Raw genomic sequence first — 20975 nt, 5'->3', positions numbered from 1 at the left:
CATCTAATCTTAGCCAAAGTCCATCCATGTCATGGTGGATTCTCTCTCTCTCTCTCTTTCTGTCCACACACTAATGGCTTTATAAAGCTGGAGATAATTATCTGGAAGAGAATTCTGGTGTGAGTAAAAATGAGAAATGTACTTGACCCCTATTAATGCACTTCCTGAAACATCACTGTCTCCCGGGCACAGCACCAGGCATGACAGAAGTTGTATATCAAAAAGGTCCCAGGAACAGATCCAAAGTGCAGCTCAGATATTAATCAAGATTAAGCAGTTGCAGCTGTGAACTGGGGTTATGACTGTGACTATTTCTTAAGAATGTCAGCTGAGATCTTAATAAGCTTGATGGGAAAAGATACATGTTTCTATATTCTAAGGTCCAGGTTTTTAAAATACTGAAGTGTGGAAAGGAGAGATTAATCTGAGAACATGAACAGTTTTACTCACTTCTATCTCACTCATGTGTCTTTCCACTTCATTTCTCTCTTAACTGTTTCAGTTTACACTCCTGTAATTGCAGAAGATGCTATTCCAATCTGGCTAGTTTACCCCACTCAATCGCTTGGGCTGAGGGTGAGACTGACATCATCTTGGCCTGCATAATGGAAATGGTTTAACTAATTTCTGGCCTAGCCTTTCACTGGTAATCAAAACCTTGTCCATCATACTGCTTCACTTATCTACAGCCATCCGGTCCTCTAATTATATTCTGTTGGCCAAGTAAATGAGTGACCCAATATGTTGCCTATTCCCACACAAAAAAATGTCATTAATGTAAGGTTGCTCCTGTGATTAATATAATGCTCACAGAAACTCCATAACAAGAACATTATGACAATTACACAAAACTATGCACTAAAAAGCATGGAACTGACTAGTTAAGGAAATGTGTATGAATATTTCAACATATCCATCCATGCTAATATATGAATATCTATAAAACATATAACTAATGACATATGTGTGTGTTAAAATAGTTTGTAAGGGTGTCAGGCAGGTCAAAGTTTAGCTTGTTCGTGAAATATGTCAGGTGAACTCTTATATTTCAAAATTTTCATTAACTGAATGTATGAATTACAAGGGTAATGGAATATTTACACACATTAATTTCTATACTTTTTCTCACAGTTTTTTTTTTTTGCAATGGAATATGCAGTTTTTATGAGGGCTATATTTATCATAGGAGCAACCATGAGTAAGTGACGCTGGGTGTGACTTGTGACTAAGGCCTGGTCTACACTAACCCCCCAATTCGAACTAAGGTACGCAACTTCAGCTACGTGAATAACGTAGCTGAAGTCAACGTACCTTAGTTCAAACTTACCGCGGTCCAGACGCGGCAGGCAGGCTCCCCCGTCGACTCTGCGTACTCCTCGCGCCGAGCAGGATTACCGGAGTCGACGGCGAGCACTTCTGGGTTCGATTTATCGCGTCCAGACAAGACGCGATAAATCAAACCCAGAAGTTCGATTGCCTGCCGCCGAACCAGTGCATAAGTATAGACAAGCCCTAAGAAAAAAATTCTTTGAATTACAGTGAAAATAAAATCATGCAGATTTGGGCAAAGCTGTCCACTTTTGTGGCGGAAGAACAATAACTTGAAGGGATAAATGCCTAGTCTTCTGTCCAAGGTGAGGAAATATCTTTTATTGGACTAACTTCTGTTGGTGAGAGAGACAAGATTTCGAGCTTACATCAAGCTGAAGAAGAGCTCTATGAAAATCAGGGTCAACATAGTATATTGTGGCACAGTCTCTTTCAAATTAGCATGTGTGAGTCTGTCATGGAGGTCACGGATTCCGTGACTTTCCCTGACCTCCTGACTTCTTCAGCGGCAGGTGCGGCATGCCCGGGGGGCCGCCTGAGCAGCTCGGACACCCCCTGGGCCTGCCACACCAGCTGGTGCTGAGGCAGTCTCGGGCCACCGCTCCCTTCCCCCAGCAGCAGGAGTTTGGGTGTGGGAGGGGGCTCAGGGCTGGGGGTTGGGGCGTGGGAGGGGGTGAGGGCTCTGGGCGGCACTTACCTCAGGGGGCTCCTCAAAAGTGGCGACATCCCAGCGTTCGGGGAGGAGGCAGCGTGGCCGTGCCTCCGCCTAGTAGCTGAGGGATGTTCCTGCTTCCCAGACCCCCCCCCCCCAGCACCCTTGGCACCCCCTGGGGCCACGCCCCCAGCCAGGGCCGCCCAGACGGGGGGGCAAGTGGGGCAATTTGCCCCAGACCCCCGGCCCGGCGGCGGTCCAGGTCTTCGGCGGCATTTCAGCGGCAGGGGGCCCTTCAGTCGCTCCGGGTCTTCGGCAGCATTTCGGCGGCGGGTCCTTCAGTGCTGCCGAAGACGCGGAGAGACTGAAGGGCCCCCCGCCGCCAAAATGCCTCTGAAGACCCGGACCGCCACCGGGTGAGTACAAGCGCCGCAGCTCCCCCGCTTTAACCCAGGCCCCCTGAATCCTCTGTGCGGCCCTGCCCCCAGCACCCATGGCGTCCCCTGTGGCTGCCCGCCCCCAAGCATCCACGGTGCCACCCAGGCCGCCCCCCTCCGAGCACCTGTGGCACCTCTGGGCCAGCTCCGTCCCCAAGATTTAGTCAGGGGTAGATAGTACAAGTCATGGACTGGTCATGGACCATGCATTTTTGTTTACTGCCCGTGACCTGTCCATGACTTTTAATAAAAATACCCATGACTAAAATGTAGCCTTAGTCATGTGTAATCACCAGAAGGCCTCCCAGGGTAATGAGTCTCTGATATGCAGACAAACTCAGGTCTGCATGCTCAGAGTCTGTAGGAACCATCTTGTTATGTAACTTTTAAAGATGATTCTAGTTTAAACTTTATATCCCTGGAGTCACTCTGGGTTCCTGAGGTACAGGGCTGCAGCATACCCACAAGGAAGATATTCTCAGCTGCCTGACCATGTTAGAAAGCACAACAGTTAGTGTTCAAGCTGCACAAAAAAGTCATTGACAGCAAACCTCCCTACCCAGTGAAAAGAGAGAGAGGCAGTTTTGTTACTTCAAACCCATGAATCATAGATAAAATCTGTCCTCGAACCCATTTGGGAGTTATTGTGAAACTTCTTGTGCTGAGTGAATATTTCCCATAAACATTTTTTATTTACCAGTAACAAATTAATCATTCCTTTAAAAAAATCTTAATATGGTCAGTGGTGGATAGACTGCAGTCCACTAGGGATTTTCTCCAGTGAAGCTAATGATTTAAAACACATCTTCTAAGGCGAACCTGTGGAGTTCTGAAGTCTGACATTTAAGTTCCAAGCCTAGCTTGTAGACAATGCCTACAGATCTCTTAACTCACTGTTGCTGGTAGGCCATTTGTCTACATGTCCAAAGCTAAAAAAAAGTAGACTTTTGAAACCATTCAGTGCGATGAGATATAGTCCATGGCCATATGTAATGCCATAACACTATGACAATGTATACTTAACCACATCACTCCTTTCACCTCCATCTCGGGCCACAAGGGAATTCTGATTCCATCAGGTATCCTCCCTTTTGCAAATGGTGAACTCATAGTCAATACAGATTCTGCTTCCCCTAGTTTAAATTTTGGCCATCCCTTCCCTCCTGTGGAGAAACTCTTGGGAAGAGGGCAAATCTGTGGGTTTCAGTTCAGAGCTCCTGTTAGATACTCCCTTTGGGCAGGGGGGGTTTGGGACCCAGTGGACCAGCCAGAGGAAGCAGCAGCAGCTCCCCAAAACCCTGATGCCTCCATGTGATTTGCCAGGTCTCCTGGACCCTCATTCCCTCAAATGATGGTCCAGGAGTACTGGCAAACCACGTGCAGGTTCAGTGTGTAAGTTCGTGCTGCACGGAGCAACGCAAGCTTTCATGCAGCTATCCATATATGATGGTCTAGGAGAGGAGCATGAGCAGCGGTGTCATTGCACAGTAGTGCTGATACTGCCCACTTAAAACTGCAGTATGCTTCAATAACATTCCTATGCCTTAGTACTTTCTCCTCCCCCTACAATCGGAATGCCCTCTAAAATTTGGTGCAGCCCTTAGCAAGCAGAATAGGCATGGAGGGGCTATTATGCTGTGCTCACTATGTTTAATAATATAGCATTACAGTAGCAATCAAAGACGCAAGTCAGGATCAGGGGATCCTTGTGCTAGGCTTTCTACAAATATGTAGAAAGACACAATCTCCACTCTGCAACGTAATTTAAGGCCCCTTTGCCACGTTGTTCCTACTCCTTTGCTCTGAAGCACAAGGTCTGTAATTAGGGCTGACCAAGAAAAACATTATTACAAGAAATATGACCAAAAAACAAAATGAGAAACAACTTTGTTAGGGAATCTTATTAACCAGCTCCCTCCCTCCCCCCTGCCACTAAGTACTTAGAACCCACTCCCTTGTTCAACCTTTATTTTTTAGGACTGAGATGAATATCAGCTCCTCAATGAGACTAATGGACACATCCTCCACATGGGGTATGTCAGCAGACAGACCACTGCACAATACTGTCTGAGTATAAGCCATTATGAAAGACGATGGCCCCTAGTGATTTAAGATGTCTAGTATAGTTCTTTAAGATATGGGATGTTTAGTGGGAATTTTACATCAGTCACTCAGCACTCCCATCTCTTATGACTTCTTGAAAATGTTCCAATTTCAACCCGTGTCCTTTCAGTAAACCTACTTCTTCCTTCTCAAGAGGAAAAAAAAGTGAGCCAGACAATTTGTTCACGATGTCGTACTGTAAAATTCTTCTAAATCAAACAGAATATATTCTAGCAGAATTGAAAGGACACTGGTTAAAGATCAAACAAAACTGGAGCAAACATATGGTAAGTACCTCAGAGTAATGCGGCGAGAGATATTTTCCATTGTGCTTGGCAATGGTGTGCATAATGTTTAATGCCTTGTCTCCTTTTTTGCGTGTCAGTAGCCAGCGTGGAGATTCAGGAACTGCCCTGTAAAAGCACAGAGGGAGGCAAGGATTTTGCTTAATTGTGTCTTTAGAAAACCATGGGAATCATCACCTGCATTAACACCTAATGCAGTGATTCTTCAGCCTCTCTACAAGATAGAAATTCTACCCAGCTCCCCAGGCAACTTTCAGCTTGACTCTCAAAATACTTCATGCCATGGACAACCAGGAAGGTCCATGGACCACAGCTTGAGAACTAGTAGATTGTTTATAGTTCACATGCAACATTCAGCCATTTATCTTTATCTTTTTTATTTAAATAGTTGTTAGGTCTTGCTCAACTTTCCTGAAAGTTTCCTAAGGCCCAGAAGCTGGGTGACATAGGGAATTGGTGACAGGACATGTAACTTTTTGCCTCTACATTGGAGGACCTAATCTAGCTCAGATCAAATGGTTGATTGACAGCCTATGTGAAAGGAGTTGTTGACCTGGCCTAGTTATTAGCATTGCCCTGCAATAGTAGCTGTGTTGGTCCCAGGATATTAGAGACACAGGTGGGTGAAGTAATATCTTTTATTGGAACAACTTCTCTTGGTGAGAGAATTGCTTGGGGCTCAAGCAATTTTTTTACTTTCAAAACTGATGTGGCAAGCCCAGAGGTACCAGGGCTATGAACTGCCAAGCCTAGAGGTGCTGGAGCTCAGCCCTGGCAAGCCCTGGTACAAATTAAGCACTGCTTGTCTCTCTAGTTCTTAGGAGACAGTTAAGCATGGGATTGGGTGATTGGATTTAGTCCCAGCTCTGTCACTAGCTTGTTGTGAGAACTTCGACAAATCACTTACAGCCTCAGTTTCTCCAACTGCAAAGGAGAATAGTTACTCACCTTTGTAAAGTGCTTTGAGAGTTTTAGATGAAAATCACTGTAACTCTATAAGCACAAAGTTTTATTAAAACTCGCCACCAGGGTTTGCACTAAGTGGCACTTTGCTGACAGTCTCAGAGAGGAAAAGGAGTGAATGACATGGAGAACGAATTACCTTTTTACCCAGAGATGTAGTTCCCTTCAGGTCAGGGTTGAGGCACACAGCTGGGAAGAGAATGATGCGTATGAGCAGCTGATTCAGCAGTAGTGCATACTTCCCCACACTGCCCTAACTAAAGTACTTCAACCTTGACTTGGAGGACAACTCCTACAAGAGAGAAGGTAAGGTAGTTCACTCTCCATTCCTGTTCAACCCTGGGCCTTTCCCACTCCATTCAAATGAAATATTGCTTGTGGTCAAGCCAAACATACAAGTTAGTTAACATCTCTGTGAGGTTCTTGTTCCCCTCAAGTGTTTCCTGGCACTACTGGGACAGTATTCAGTCACAAATAAATGTAATTAAACTTTCAAAAACATGTATATGAGATCCTCCAAAGAAGTTTAATTTGGAATCCAGGCCTATGAGACCTCTACAAGGCAACCAGGGAACTTTGGAGGATGGACCCAGTGGTAAGAGAAGTCCACCCATGAAAATATAGGCATATTGTGAGGGACATTTTTGGTGGATTCCAGACCTGTAAAACCTATTAGAAAATGTCACACTATGGGTCTTGTATAGTTTGACTAATCAGAAAGGCATTTTATCAGGCCACAAAGTTGTTTTTTTCACTTCATATTTTGTAACCAGGTCTTAATCTGAAATGCATCCAACAGTAATTTCTGGAAAGTTCAGGGAAACCCTCTTTTTAAGAATTCTCCGATCTAGATCTGAATACAAAGCATGAACCTACAGAGATCAAATGAACACAACGTTACCAGTAATACAGCAGGAAAAGAAAATTGGGGAGTGTTATGGCCAGCTGAATCCCCTGCCACGTGGGAATCAGGTAAGCAATCCCAGGAAGAATCATTATTCCAAGGGTGAAGAACATCTGTATCACAATTCCAACAATCCTTCGCTGATCTGAGCCAACTATTTCTGTCACTGAAGAGAGGGAAAAAAACAAACAGAAATAAACCCTATTCAAATTAAAAACATTACATTTGCAATGTTGGCTCACGGTTATGCAGGGGGTTCTACCTTGGATTACAACTGAAGGTGCCCTTTTTCTAAAAATTATGTGTAACCCATGTGCCTAATAGAGAGCTATTAGAGAGGAGAAAGGGGGAGGAATGAGTTGTCTGGATCACTGTTGTTAGGCCAATGCAGTTAGCGTTCCATGTCCAGAAGTTTCTGGAATTGGGTGCTGTACTTTTGGTCATGCTCAATAGGCTCCCTGTAGCTGGACTCAGACTCCATTGAGGGCAAATAGTTAGGGCAGCTGCTTTATAAAAAGACACATGACCTACATGGGTTGGGAGAAGCTCAGGAGCAGGAGCAGTCTGGCTTCCCCTAACTGTGAAGCATTCTGCAGCAGGCTAGTGTTATGGTGAACTCTCCAACACAGGGCAGCACTGGCAGCGTTAGTGTTCCCCTCCCATTTCCTCTTTCTATGACTATCTTCTTTCATTTGAATTGTATACCTGGAATGTTATTTGATTTTTAGCCAAACTGTTTTAGTTAAATTGTCTTAACCAGTATGGGTCACAATCGCTCTTCTTAGTTAAATGTGATGCTGGAGAAAGAGTCATCTGTATTTGGCTCTTCTTGGTTTTGTATTTTTATTGTAACAGGGTTTTTCATTTATATACACTGCTACCTCGATATAACGCGATCCGATATAACACGAATTCAGATATAACGCGGTAAAGCAGCGCTCTGGGGGGGGAAGGGCTGCGCACTCCGGTGGATCAAAGCAAGTTCGATATAACGCGGTTTCACCTATAACGCGGTAAGATTTTTTGGCTCCCGAGGACAGCGTTATATCGAGGTAGAGGTGTACTTAAATACTGATTGGTTGGCTAATTGGGTGACTAGCTGATTGAGTCATTCTACAGTTCAGCAGAGAAGGAGAAAGAGTCTTTGTGGGCTTCAATTGGAGATTTCTGCAAGCAAGAGGTGGGAATATATTGTTGCAGTGCTTTTGACTCAGCAGACTGTTTTTAGTTCATGAGCAAAGACTGTAACTGAGACTGAAGAGAACTCCAACCTCAACTTTTGGAACTCTGAGTTACTTCTCACTGTGAGTTTGTGGGGACTAACCTGTTAGATTTAATTTGTTTGTTTTTTTGTTTCTATTTATGTATAACTCTGAAAATAATATATGTGGATTATGAAGTAGCCCTGTTATGTAATAGAAAATAAGCTATTATTATTGTGTTTCTTTATCATTATAAGAGTTTATAAAGTTGGTACTTAAGAATTAAGTTAATTACTTTTGCTCTTTTTTTGAACTTGATTGTGGGGAGGTTGACCCTGCACAGATGCAGAGGAATTTGTATCACTGGTGACTGAGAGCTCCTTAACATCAAGGCTCAGAGACTCGATCTGTGTACATTGAACTACCAAAATCTTGTCCCAGTAAAAACTGGGTTCAGTGTAAAATCTAAGATTCTTTGGGGGCAGCCTCTTCTTGGATTGTTCCAAAGTACCGTGTCAATAATTTGAAGGGTATATCTCCAGAACATTACAGGAACCAACCTCCAAGTGTACTGAAGTCAATGTTTTGGTATAAAGTATATGTTCCCTATAGATCGATATATGAGGCATAGTAACTTAGGCCACTGATCAGCCTTAAACGTACCTGCTGGTAAAGCAAAGGGATAAATAAATCACACTGACCGAGGCATGGTCAATACTAGAAAATTAGGTCAGCATAACTACGTCATTCAGGGAAAAATCAACACCATTAAGTGGCATAGTTAAGCCACCTAAGACATCGATGGAAGAATTTTTCCATTGACCTAGCTACCACCTCTCAGGGAGGTGGATTACTTACGCAGATGGGAGAACCTGCCTCCCATCTGCGTAGGTAGTGTTTACACGGAAGCACTACAGAGGTGCAGCTGCAGTGTAGACAAGCCCTTAGGCTGTTAAGTACCTACGTCACTTTTGAAAAAGGGACTTTGCATTTTAAGGCTATATCTACACTACAGAGTTAAGTCAACTCAAGTTATGTTGATGCTCATAAACCGCTGTAATTACATCACTTGTGCATGTTCACACAAAGCTCCTTGTGTTGCGGAGTGCATCCAGAGTTGGTGCTCCAGCATCAACAGAGAAAGAAGTGCACCATGGGTCGCTATCCCACTGTGCAACTTCAAAGGTTTTTTTCCCTCTCTCCTGCTGATGATAGCTCATCTCAATTGATTGGCCTCTTACAGTTGGTATGGCTACTCCCACCTTTTCATGTTCTCTGTATGTATAAATATCTTCTTTCTGTGTGTTCCACTCTATGCATCCGATAAAGTGGGTTTTAGCCCATGAAAGCTTATGCTCAAATAAATTTGTTAGTCTCTAAGGTGCCACAAGTACTCCTGTTCTTTTCACCACCTTCTGCCGCTCAGAGTTCTGGGAATGGATTACAGTGCATCATGGGGGCAGGCTCACCATCCCATGATGCAGTTTTCTCCATCCCATCATTCCATGAGTTTTCAATTACTTTTCAACTGCCCCTGTAAACTGTGTGCCTGCCATCTCTTCCTGATAGCATGAATCCTGCACTGCTCTCCAGTCTTGTTATGAACACAACACAGCTGATCCTGCAGTATTTCATGACCTGCAAATCTGAAAATCAGTCCGTGGTGCCTGTCCTGCTGTGTGCCATGGAAAGAAACCATTCAAGATTGATGTTAGAATTCACAAAGGAGCTGCACACAGTGGAGCATCGCTATTGGGTTTGGGAAACAAGCACTGAGTGGTGGGATCGCATCGTTATGCAGCTCTGGGATAATGAGCAGTGGCTGCAGAACTTTCGGATGTGCAAAGCCACCTTCCTGGAACTGTGTGTGGAACTTGTCCCTGCCCAGTAGTGCAAGAACACCAAAATGAGAGCTGCCCACATGGTGAAAAAGCAAGTAGCAATCGCTGTGTGGAAGCTGGCAACTCCGACTGCTATTGGTCAGTCACAAATCAGTTTGGAGTTAGGAAGTCCACCGTAGGGGTTATGATTATGCAAGTGTACAAGGCCATTAATTGCCTCCTGCACCGAAGGACTGTGACTCAATGTATGGGAAATAATGGAGGGCTTTGCAGCGATGGGATTCCCTAATTGCGGTGGGGCAATAGATGGCACGCATATCCCACTTTTGGCCCCAGACCATCTTGCAACAGATTACATCAGCAGAAAGGGATACTTCTCTGTGGTATTGCAGGTGCTGTTGGATCACTGGGGTTGTTTCACTGACATAATTGTGGGGTTATCAGGGAAGGTGCACACATCTTCAGGAACACTGGCCCGTACAGAGGGATTTTCTTTTCACACCAAAATATTCCAAAGGGGATGTGGAAATGCCAATAGTGATCCCGGGAGACCCTGCCTGCCCCTTACTCCTGTGGCTTATGAAGCCTTACACCGGAAACCTTGACAGCAGCAAGGAATGCTTCAACAACAGGCTCAGCAGGTGCAGAATGTCCATTGAATGTGCATTTGGTAGATTAAAGGGTCACTGGTTCCGCCGTTTTGGCAGGTTAGACCTCACTGAGGAAAATATTCCCATGGTCGTAGCAGCCTGCTGTGCTCTGCATAACATTTGTGAAGCTAAGGGGGAAAAGTTTCTCCGGGATGGAGCACTGAGGTGGATTGCTTGGCGACTGATTTTGAGCAGCCAGATATCAGGGTTATTAGAGGGGCTCTGGGAGGGCTATTTGTATCAGGGTTATGTTATGTTCCAGTGATGATCTATCTCCACTGGCTCCTTTCACCTCAGATCATTGGTGAACAACTCTGCAGTTCTCACCTGCCTTCACATTCAGGTAGCCTGTCCACCAACATCCATTCCCTCAATCTCCCCACCCAAAAAAGGGGAAAAGTACATTTCTTACCAATAACATATGCTGTCATCCAGGTTCCCTTTCCAAATACACCTTGTAGGAAGCGAAAGACCAAAAATGTGGAAAAATTTGGTGCAAATGCCACAACGAGGCCACATAACCCTACCCCAAGGCAGGAGTAGAGGTAAATACGGATTCTGCCATATCTGCCAAAAAAAAGGGGGGGGGGGAAATTGAAAGATGACTAACATTTTCCTTCTTGGCTTAGGAGAAGGTTTCAACTCCAGCCATAAACTAAGTCTTGTCTTGATGCTATCAATCTTGTAAGGTTTCCCATCACTAGGCCTTGTTGTACTGGCTCCTAGGAAGTGGAACTCTCTCCTCCTGGATACTAATCTCAGCCTCTCTGTCTCCACTTTTAAAGCAGAGATTGAAAACGTTTAGGCCCAGTTTTTGGAAAACAATTTCTAATTTTGCATGGTGCACTTAAATTATAGAAATTAGAATGCTCCTATTGAAATAAATGGGACTTTTGCTATTGACTTCAACGTGTGCATGATTATTCCCTTAAACTGCCTATTTTAAGTACAGTCACACCCTGTGTAGGAAATGTCTTACCCTTTACTAGAATGCCAAATGAAACAGCAGCATAAATATTCTGTTTAGAGCTTATAATGTCTATCTTCCAGTATTTTAATTTTGTATTCATTAGTATTGAATTTTAAACATTTTATCCCAACAATATTAATGGACAAGCAAAACCTAACTACAGGCCCAAACTACAGTTAGTTTTTTAAAAAGTCATTTTTTTAATAAAAAATATTTTTGATCAAAATAAAAACGTTCTTTTTGCTCAACATTTTCTGTGGGTTTTTTTTTATTGGCCAAAAGCCAACCAACCAACACCCCTCCCCCCACAAACAAACCCCAAAACCCAAAAAGAATATATTTTTTAACTAAAGCAATTTGTGAATTTTTTTCAGGTTTGTTTTTGAGTGCGGGGGGAGTTGTTGTTGTGGTTGGGGAGAGGACACAAACAAAACTAATAAGAAATTTTGACCAAAATGACTTTAAAAAAATCCTAAGAAAAATAATTGGCATTTTTCTATCAGCTCTAGGTAAAACCCTTTGAACTTTGTGGTAAAAGAGACAATTACAGAGCCAAATGTTGTGGGTAAGGTGTAATTCTATAATAATATAAATTATTTCTATTATCATTTCATCCAAGACTGTCAAAGCACTTTACAAGCATCATGATTCTCTCTGATTTGATCATGAGGTAACTAGTTTATAGTTGCTGCCCTGAAATGTTGTCTTCATCCAATGTTAACCTTGCTTTAAATCCCTTTATTTTGAATACAGCTAAGCAAATACTTTCAAACAATGATTTATCGGCTCGCTCACTCTCTCCTCCTCTTTCTGTTTGAGAATTGTCTGTGTAAAGATTACAATTTTTTTTCTTCAGTTGATTCTTTTTAAAAAATTATTCACTTAAGAATGTTTGCAAGTAATCCTTGCTCTCTACCATATTTGAGAACTTTGTTGTGTGACTTCAGTATGCAAAAGTTGTACTGTTTGCTTGTGATTGGACACATAGGTCACATGGTAGGTTTGTCCCCTACTGGATGACCATAATTCTCAGTACAATGAGGTTTTTATTGTAAATGCTTTTGTTTAGGAGTTTATGCTTTTGTTTAGGAGTTTATGCAGTAAATGCTTTAACTGAGAATATTCTCTGTGTGCTCTGCCTAATAAAATCACCTACTAGGATATTCTTGGATAGCAAATCGAAAAGGAGCACAAAACAGCAAAGGTTAATATATTTTTCAAATCAAAGAAATATTCATCTACAGTGAAATTCACCCCTGTACTTTGGGCTGGTATGAGGACTACACACCATTTAATTCTGACTTAATTCCTTAAAATAAGGCTTCCTCCTCCTATTTTGAAGGGAGTTGGACTTAAGTAGTGCTTAGCTCTGGCGTTGGCCCTGTTTACAGGACTGGATTTCACCCACACATTTTTGCAGTATTCAGTCAGCTCTAAAAATGTTGAAGACCAACTGTAACCATGATCTTGGTGGTCAACATATGGGTATGTGTGAACTGAGAGGGTTGTAGCACTGAGTTTCTTCTTCCTCTTTCAAAGGAGCTGCTTTCTTCATCCATGGCCTTATGCCCCACTCAGAAATTGCCAACCCCAAAAACTCTCTGCGAATGCTTGCTTTTCATTTCTGTGTTCCTCTGTACTTCCTGAGTCCAGATGTGAACAGAAATTATGAAATACCTCAAGAAGGGCTCTTTTCATGCTATTTTAAGTCCTAACAGGACCAGGAAGTACTAGAAATCTCATGAAGTTTCCAGACCAATTGTACAGACTCAGGAAGTTAAGTTTATGTGAGCTGGGTCCTGCTTATTGGAATTGAACTGAACCTCCAAACTTCGAATGTTTGCATACGGTGATTATAGTGCAAGATGTTTCTGCCTCTGTAAGGGTAGACTTGCATTAACACACATACTGTACCTGTCTGCAGCATAGCCTAGAGTGAATGCTCCTGTCAGAAATCCCAGATTGAGAACAGCTTGTGTTAGATCTAGCATCCAGTCATTGGCACACACAAGGTTATACTGTGGGAACAAGCAAGAGATATATTAAGATTCCCCCACCGAGATGGAATATTTTCCCTCAAAGCAAAACATTTTAGCAATTGTATTGCTCCAGGACAAAAAAAATGCCTGAGCCAAAAACCTGATCACTAAGTGTTTGAGAAACCACTTTCAAGCTTTTGTTTTTTACCACCTCAGCCATTACCATCCCATCTCAAACATCCCTTTTTAATAGAAATTTATTAAGAAGATGATAATGCAGGCTGCTCCAATAACCCTTGGATTCCATAGACTTCCGGTATCCCTAGCAGTCTGGTTCCAGATCTAGCACAGAGACTGTGTTGCTATTGCTGGTTGATTATCTCCTCACAGTGGTAGACCAGGATAAGATATCCATGATCACCTTATTAGATTTATTAGCAGCTCTTGACACTGTTGACACCTTTGCTTAACTTGTGGGATAGTCAGTGTGTGGAGGTATGTCAATCGAGTGTCCTCCATGGATTCTCTCCTCCCAGAGGATCTCTGAGCAAATGCAGTTTCTTACTGATTGGTCTCAGATTAAGAGTCATCCATCTTGCCATCCTTCCCATTTATTGTGAACTTGTTCAATGGCAGGCCCAGATGGCACAGAGAAATGCCCGCACTAGTGAATCCAGATCACTGCAGCTACAGTAAAACAGAAAATAGGTCCTCCTTACCAAAAGGCTGCTGTGTTTCAGGTTTTGTACTCCAAATGTCCTCAAAAGAGGAGACAATTGAATTGGTTTGTTGTTATACAGATTGAGTATAATAGTTTCACATCTGCTGGCAAGGCAATGCTGTTTAGCTCAGAGTAAATGCAGAGATATATCCAGGGAAAACACTAACATCTCCAGATGTGTTAATTTTTTTCTTAGTGCCTCCTAGGCAAAAGTAGAGCTACTTGACCTGTGAGGGTGCAGAAAACAAATGTCAAACCAATTTCTGACAGGCAGGGCCGGCTCCAGGCACCAGGCAACCAAGCTGGTGCTTGGGGCGGCACCTGGAGGGGGGCGGCGCGGCGCTCGGGCCGCCGGGGAGAGTGGGGCCACAGCCGGGCTCGCCGCCCTCCCCCCGGCGCTCTGGCCGCCCTCCCCCCGGCTGCCCGCTCTGGCCGCCGGGGGGGAGAGCCGAGCCCCAGCCGGGGCTCGCCGCCCTCTCGCCACCCTCGCCCCGGGGCTCCGGCCGCCCTCCCCCCGGCGGGAGAGCGGAGCCCCCGCCGGGGCTCGCCGCCCCCCCCCCCCCCGGGCTCTGCCCCCCCCCCCGCGGGGGGGGGGGGGGCGGGTGGAGGCTTTTTTGCCTGGGGCGGCAAAAAAGCCAGAGCCGGCCCTGCTGACAGGTTGAAAATGTTTTTCTTGCTGTAGCTTTCTCAGACCCTTCAATTCTTTATAAATGGACCTAGGACCCTACCTCAGTTTTGCCAACTCTTGTGATTTATTGCGAGTCTCACAATATTTGTATTTTCTTAAAGCCACAGTTCCTGGAATCCTGTGATTAATTGAGAATCTCAACTTTCTTTTTTAAAAGTGAGTTTCTAGCCCTTACGGTGGTGGAGAAAAGTTTGACTACGTCAACCCTAAGGTTCAAAATCCAGAACAACAATAAAGACACCAACATTTATTATTTTTAAAAAGCTGATAATTTTGAAGCCAAGCTCTTGACTTTTGGGAGCTCAGCTCATCCTTTTTGAATGCCGAGTGGTGTTCAAAAGTGAACTTGTTATAAATCTTGGCCAGAATGTATAGAATCATTAGGTTCTTCCAGGAACAAAACTTGTTCTCATGTCTCAGAAACAATAACTGCTATGAAATTTTCACAAACTCCAAAGTGTGAACCTGTGGTCGCACATTTACTCTTTGACGAGTACTCCTACCTCCTTGTTTCTTAAACAAGTACAACAGCAGGACAGAAAGGACAGAACTTCATGAAATATTTCCATAATGTCCCACTACATAAAGTTTTTTCAAGAACATGGCCATTTCTAAAAGTGATTTTAAAAGTACTTGTACATGCCTGTGACATTGTCACTGGTGAGAGATTTCAGGAGGAACGTTTGAAACCACCCAAACAGGCAAACGCAGCCTATTTGGTCTTTAAAACTAGCTAATCGAGTAGAAAATATGGAGCCAGCTGATCTTCTGTAGAGTAAAACATGGAATGGAATAATGGAGTGAAAAAATTGGCAAAGAGGACTAGGTGGAAGAAAAGCAAGGATGGCACCAATAAGCCTCTTTCCTCTCTCCACCAGAGCCTATGGAAGTCACTCTACCAGTCACTGGGAAATGGATCTCTACCTGATAGCTTGGAGCATAACCAGCCAGAGGGGTGAGATGGAGTCAGGGCGCAGTCACCCTCTGTGGTACACTCTTCTGGAGATATATTGGAAACAACTGCCGGAAGAATCTGGACCAATAGTCCCCGAAACTTAAAGTTGTTTAATGAGAATTAAGGTTGCTCAGCACCATGTAAGGTCAAGGTCTTAAAGAGAAAGACCAAGCTAGCAAATGAACAAAGGAGCTCAGTGTTGGACCGCAGTAAAGAGCCCCTCACCAGGAGACCAACGCAACGAAGGCCTATTTAGGATTTGACAACCTTGCTTGCTCTTAAAGCAGAGAGCCCTGACAGAAGACTTCTGTCCACAAGCCCTGCAATCAAAGAAGTAAAATAGGCAGAAAAAGTAAAAAAGTTACTGTCTCATCAGAGCTAATAATGGATTATTGTGAGCACAGAATGAAAAGGATTTAAAATGAAATACTTTAAAAATAAACACATCATAAAAGGAAAATGAATTTAAATCACTTCCTTTAATTCCACCGTCCGAATTCAGCGTTCAGGACCTCATTTTTCTAACACTGAAAGTGGCATCAGGCTTTTTGCCCGTGTCTCAACTCTCCCAGGAGAAACAAGGATACCTAAACACTTCAAATCAAAGCAAATTCACCTTTCACATATATGCGTTTGTAGTGCCACTTTTGAAACCCAGGGTTGGATTCCAATCTCATTCACTTGGTTGTAAATAAGGAACAGTGGCCACTGAAGTCAATGGAATTACACTGGCACAAAACCTACATAGTTGAGATGAGAACCAGGTCCATAGCCTATAAATTTGAGCCCACAGATGTCTAAGTATCCTGTTTTGACTCATGAATCATTGGCATGGACAGAATTACAAATGTAGATGTAGAGACCTCATTGAAAACGTGAGCCATACTTTTCAAGCCTATTCTGCTAGGGCAATTTTTTTCTCATTGCAGAGCCTCCACACACCTAAGCTCCAAAGACACCCTTTCAGTCCCATGCTTTAGCAGTATGGAGGCCATTGTCTTGTGGTGCCTTTTGGTATTAAAGACATTGTGTGGGTTTTCCAAAAGCACATCATAAGTAACTTAGGGTCATAAGTTGCAGTGAAAGTCAACAGTCCCTTGAGTTTTTTGGAAAAATCCGACCCATTATTATTAATATTCTGATAATACTCAGAGAGGCCCCAGTCAGGACCAAAGCCCTCCTGTGCTAGATGCTTTACAAACATAGGCCCCAATACTGCAAGCTGTTCTGTGCTAGTGGACCCCTGCACGCCTGCATGGAGCTCCGTTGACTTCCTTCATGGAACAGCTTGAAGGATTGGTCTGTAGAGATAGATGGGCTCCTTGCCTTGGAAAGTTAATATGCTCGATCCTTTTAAAAGTATATATTTATTTTTGAAACAAATTAATCCACATTTAAGATAAACAGAGAGAAAGTGAACAACCTGACATGAAGGGCCGGGGGGGAGAGTGCACCAAAGAGACAAGGGAAAATATGCTTCCTTTACAATACCCTTGTACCTCAATATATATTTGCAGCTGACTGTTGAAATAAACTGTTGCCTTAAAATATCAGTCAAATACTTTAAATCACTTGTGTTTTCCATGAAACAAGAGACAACGGATAACAGTAAGGCACTGTGAGTACTTTCAAAAGGATTTATAGTGTAAAATACTTAAGTAAATTAACTGATACCTTATAAGTCAATCCTAAGTTTTGCTTGGGTCCATATATTTAAATATTCTTGCCGTAGCGAAGAATTCTTGGCTCTGTTTTTTGTTGTTATTTTTTGTCTGTGCAGTTCCACTTAAATGCTCTTTATATAAACAGTGTTGTTACAGCCGCGTTAGTACCAGGATATAAGAAAAACAAGGTGGATGAGGTAATATCTTATATTGAACCAACCATAGGTGCTGGAACTAGGGGAACAGGGGTTGCCGCACCCCTGGCACTAAGTGGTTTCCATCACATACTGGGTTTGCAGTTTGGTCCAATGGCTCTCAGCAGCCCCACTATACAAATTGTTCCAGCACCACTGGGACCGATTTCTATTGGTGAGAGAGACAAGCTTTCGAGCTTCCACAGAGCTCTTCTTCATCCTTTTCATTAACAGAGTTAACCTTTAACATAGAAGTGTCTATAGCTCAAAGGATTGTTTGAGTTCTACAGCCCGTCACTCCCAGACCACCCTTGGCTTGGTTTGGTAGTATCCAGAGGTGAAAGTGGACTGGTACAGGCCAGTATGGCATACCGGTAAGAAGTGGCCACCAGTACCGGCCTGTACACAGTTGACGTTAAAAGGCTGCTGCGGCAGCACTTTAATGTCGCTGCCCCTCAACCACCCCCGGGCAGCTGTGGGGGGGCAAAAGAGGCAGCTGCCCTGGGGCCCGGAGATTTAAAAGGGCCCGGGGCTCCCGGCCACCGCCGCTGCTACCGCTGCAGCAGCCGGAGCCCAGGGTGGCGTGGGCCAGGGAGCACTGAAGGGCTGGCTGTGGGAGGCTGACCCCCCCCAGCCCCGCCCCTTTCACCCGAGGCCCCACCCCTTCCACCTGAGACCCCGCACCGGTAAGACTTTTAAGTTACTTTCACCCCTGGTAATGTCTGAAAATTACCACCATCTGAAAGCTGTTTGGTGGCCTGGATGAAAAGAATTGGTGATTTCAGTCTAGTTCTTAAAAGAGAATCAACCCCATTTCAGAAAATTCACTGCAACTAGTACCCTGGTTGGCAGCCTCAACAAAAAGGCATGGGTGTAATGTGAATGTAGAGGTTTAAGGTAATGTAAAAGTGTAATGTAAATTTCTAGAAAACATGACCTATGAGGAAAGATTGGAAAAAATTGGGTTTGTTTAATCTGGAGAAGAGAAGACTGAGAGGGGACATGATAACAGTTTTCAAGTACATAAAAGGTGTTACAAGGCGGAGGGTGAAAAATTGTTCTTCTTAACCTCTGAGGACAGGACAAGAAGCTATGGGCTTAAATTGCAGCAAGGGAGGTTTAGGTTGGACATTAGAAAAAACTTTCTGTCAGGATAGTTAAGCACTGGAACAAATTGCGTAGGGAGATTGTGATATCTTTGTCATTGGAGGTTTTTAAGAACAGGTTAGACAAAAACCTGTCAGGAATGGTCTTACTTAGTTCTGCCTTGAGTGCAGGGGACTGGACTAGATGACCTACTGAGGTCTTTTCCGGTCCTACACGTCTATGATTCTATGAATGGAGCCCCAACCACCCTCTCAGTCCTAGCAGTGATCCCATGCAGAAATGTGCAGAAGTGTACCAGGCTGTATCTGTTCTGTAGCTATAAAGAGCTAAGGTCCAGACTGAACCCATTGCTAACACCAGTGAGCAGTTACTTACGTATGTAGTCCCAAGCAAGTCACTAAAATTATTTGTGTGAATAACTGTTCACAAATTGGGCTCATGTGTATTGAAAGGAATGCTTTGCTCTTTGTGCATGGGAAAACAAAATACAGGCTTCAGAATGGAGGGGTCACAAGCCTCCCTCTCAATCTTCTGCTTGGTATCCAGGGTCAGTAATGTAGAGAATCCAAAAATCCAGAGCCCTTTCTGCCTGGGCCTCATGTGTCTTGCATCATCTTTCATTGTTTCTTATTAACCTTTCCAACTTGGCAACCCTGTGAAATCAGAGCTGTATAGTGCGTCTGCTGAAAATAAACTATAAAAGATTTCTGAGAGGTCACACTAGGGGTGGTCTAAACCAAAAACCTTAGGTCTGAGCATCTCATGAACACTGGGCAAGTTTGGATCTAGATTCACATCTAATTTTGAGGATTTGCCTTTCTATCTCTCAGCCACTGTGCTCCCTTTCTCCCCAAAATTTGGACAAGTTTAGGTCCAGACCAGAACTTTGCCCCTCTATTCTGAGTCTAATTCAAAGGGAAGACCTAACATCCGGAGGAAGTTAGTTAAGTAGGTAGGTTTTAATTTCAGGCTCAGCTCCTCAGCATCCATTGATGTATGTGTCAGAAAACCTCCGACTGCACTTGTACACACACACAGTAATGCGCTGCTTAAGGCTGGGATGTCCACATTTTACAACACTGAGGGCTGCACTGACAATTTGCCTGTGGGCTACACACTTCATTTGCTAACACAGTTTCCATACAGTACATAACAAAATGCACATTACCACACTATATGCTTGAACTATATTCTTCCTCAATTTAATACGATGGCTAGAAAGGGCCTGGTATATGAATTCATAATCAGTACCAATCTGAACTCCTCTGCTCTCACCTCCAGTGACATGTGCAGAGACCAGTCACTGCGAGCAGTCGAGATAGGAGCTTAGGAGAGAAGAAACCACATACTTCAGGACAGTGCCACGACTCTCAGCTGCACTGTGTTATAAATAAAGGAATGGAAGAGGGGAAAGCTGATGTCATTACTTCCCCCACCAACTCCTTTGGAGCTGCCGGATTGTAGGGGATGAAAGTATCCCCTGATGAGGAGCCAGATGCCTGGAAGGTGCTAAATGCTCTCACCACCCACTGAACACCTAGACATTCAGACCAAATTCCAATGAATTTTTTTTTAACTGTGGTGCAGTTATTTGGGACCATTTTAGTTTACTTTGCCTATTTTACTTAGCCAGGAAAAGGGTATTAAATTATCTATCTATCTCCCTAGAGAGGGAAGGAAATCCCCAATATGCCTAAGGATTTCACAGCTGAAATAACCTTTAAACAAAGGAGGAGGATGGGTCTGAAATGAGCACTGAGAAGGTCAAGGTCATGACTAATACCTGGAACACAAAATGGTTATTACAGTGTCTCCCCTCACAGTATGTCTGTCAGAGGAAAGATATTTTTTGTTTTGGACTGACACTCAGATTCATTTAGGGGATAGCAAGTACTCCACAATGTTTTTCTGTGTAGTTCAAGGACTGAAGACAATGGGAGTTACAGGCATTCAGCAGCACCTCACTTTTCTGTATAGAGGTGCAAGTGATTTGGGACCTGAGCCAAAGGCTACTGAAGTCGACGGAGTCTTTCCATGACTTCAATAAGTTTTGGATCGCTCCCCCCTCCCCCCTCCCCCGGTCTCTGTGATACAACTAAGGACAGTCTTCTGTTCCAGTACTGAGCGGGATGCTGGAAAGCTCATACCTTAGTCCTTCAGCACCGTGTATACCTTTCCCTGACTTCCCAGATTCAACCCTGCATTGCCTTACCTGATAATAATTCATCAGAGGACTTGGAAGCATAGCACCTTTGGCCTGAGGATCTGAACTGTACAGTCAGTCACAACTAATCTTCACAAGAGACAGGTG

The 20975-nt window shown here is 43.7% G+C and overlaps 1 protein-coding gene across 1 annotated transcript in view; it reads right to left on the bottom strand.

Annotated features, from left to right (window-relative positions):
• Positions 1–20975, bottom strand: part of SLC22A3 (solute carrier family 22 member 3) — a 46099-nt gene that overhangs the window by 15611 nt on the left and 9513 nt on the right. Inside the window, exons 2-5 of the mRNA XM_065401609.1 lie at positions 13271–13374; positions 10799–10953; positions 6691–6859; positions 4817–4934 (exon numbers count right to left, since the gene is read on the bottom strand). Of these exons, the coding sequence (XP_065257681.1) occupies positions 4817–4934; positions 6691–6859; positions 10799–10953; positions 13271–13374 (546 nt within the window). The remainder of the gene's footprint in view (positions 1–4816; positions 4935–6690; positions 6860–10798; positions 10954–13270; positions 13375–20975) is intronic.

This window comes from Emys orbicularis, chromosome 3 (genome assembly GCF_028017835.1).
Source record: "Emys orbicularis isolate rEmyOrb1 chromosome 3, rEmyOrb1.hap1, whole genome shotgun sequence".
NCBI classification, from domain to species: domain Eukaryota; kingdom Metazoa; phylum Chordata; order Testudines; family Emydidae; genus Emys; species Emys orbicularis.
Note: the sequence above shows the minus strand (reverse complement) of the source record. Positions and strands in the feature narration are given on the sequence as shown.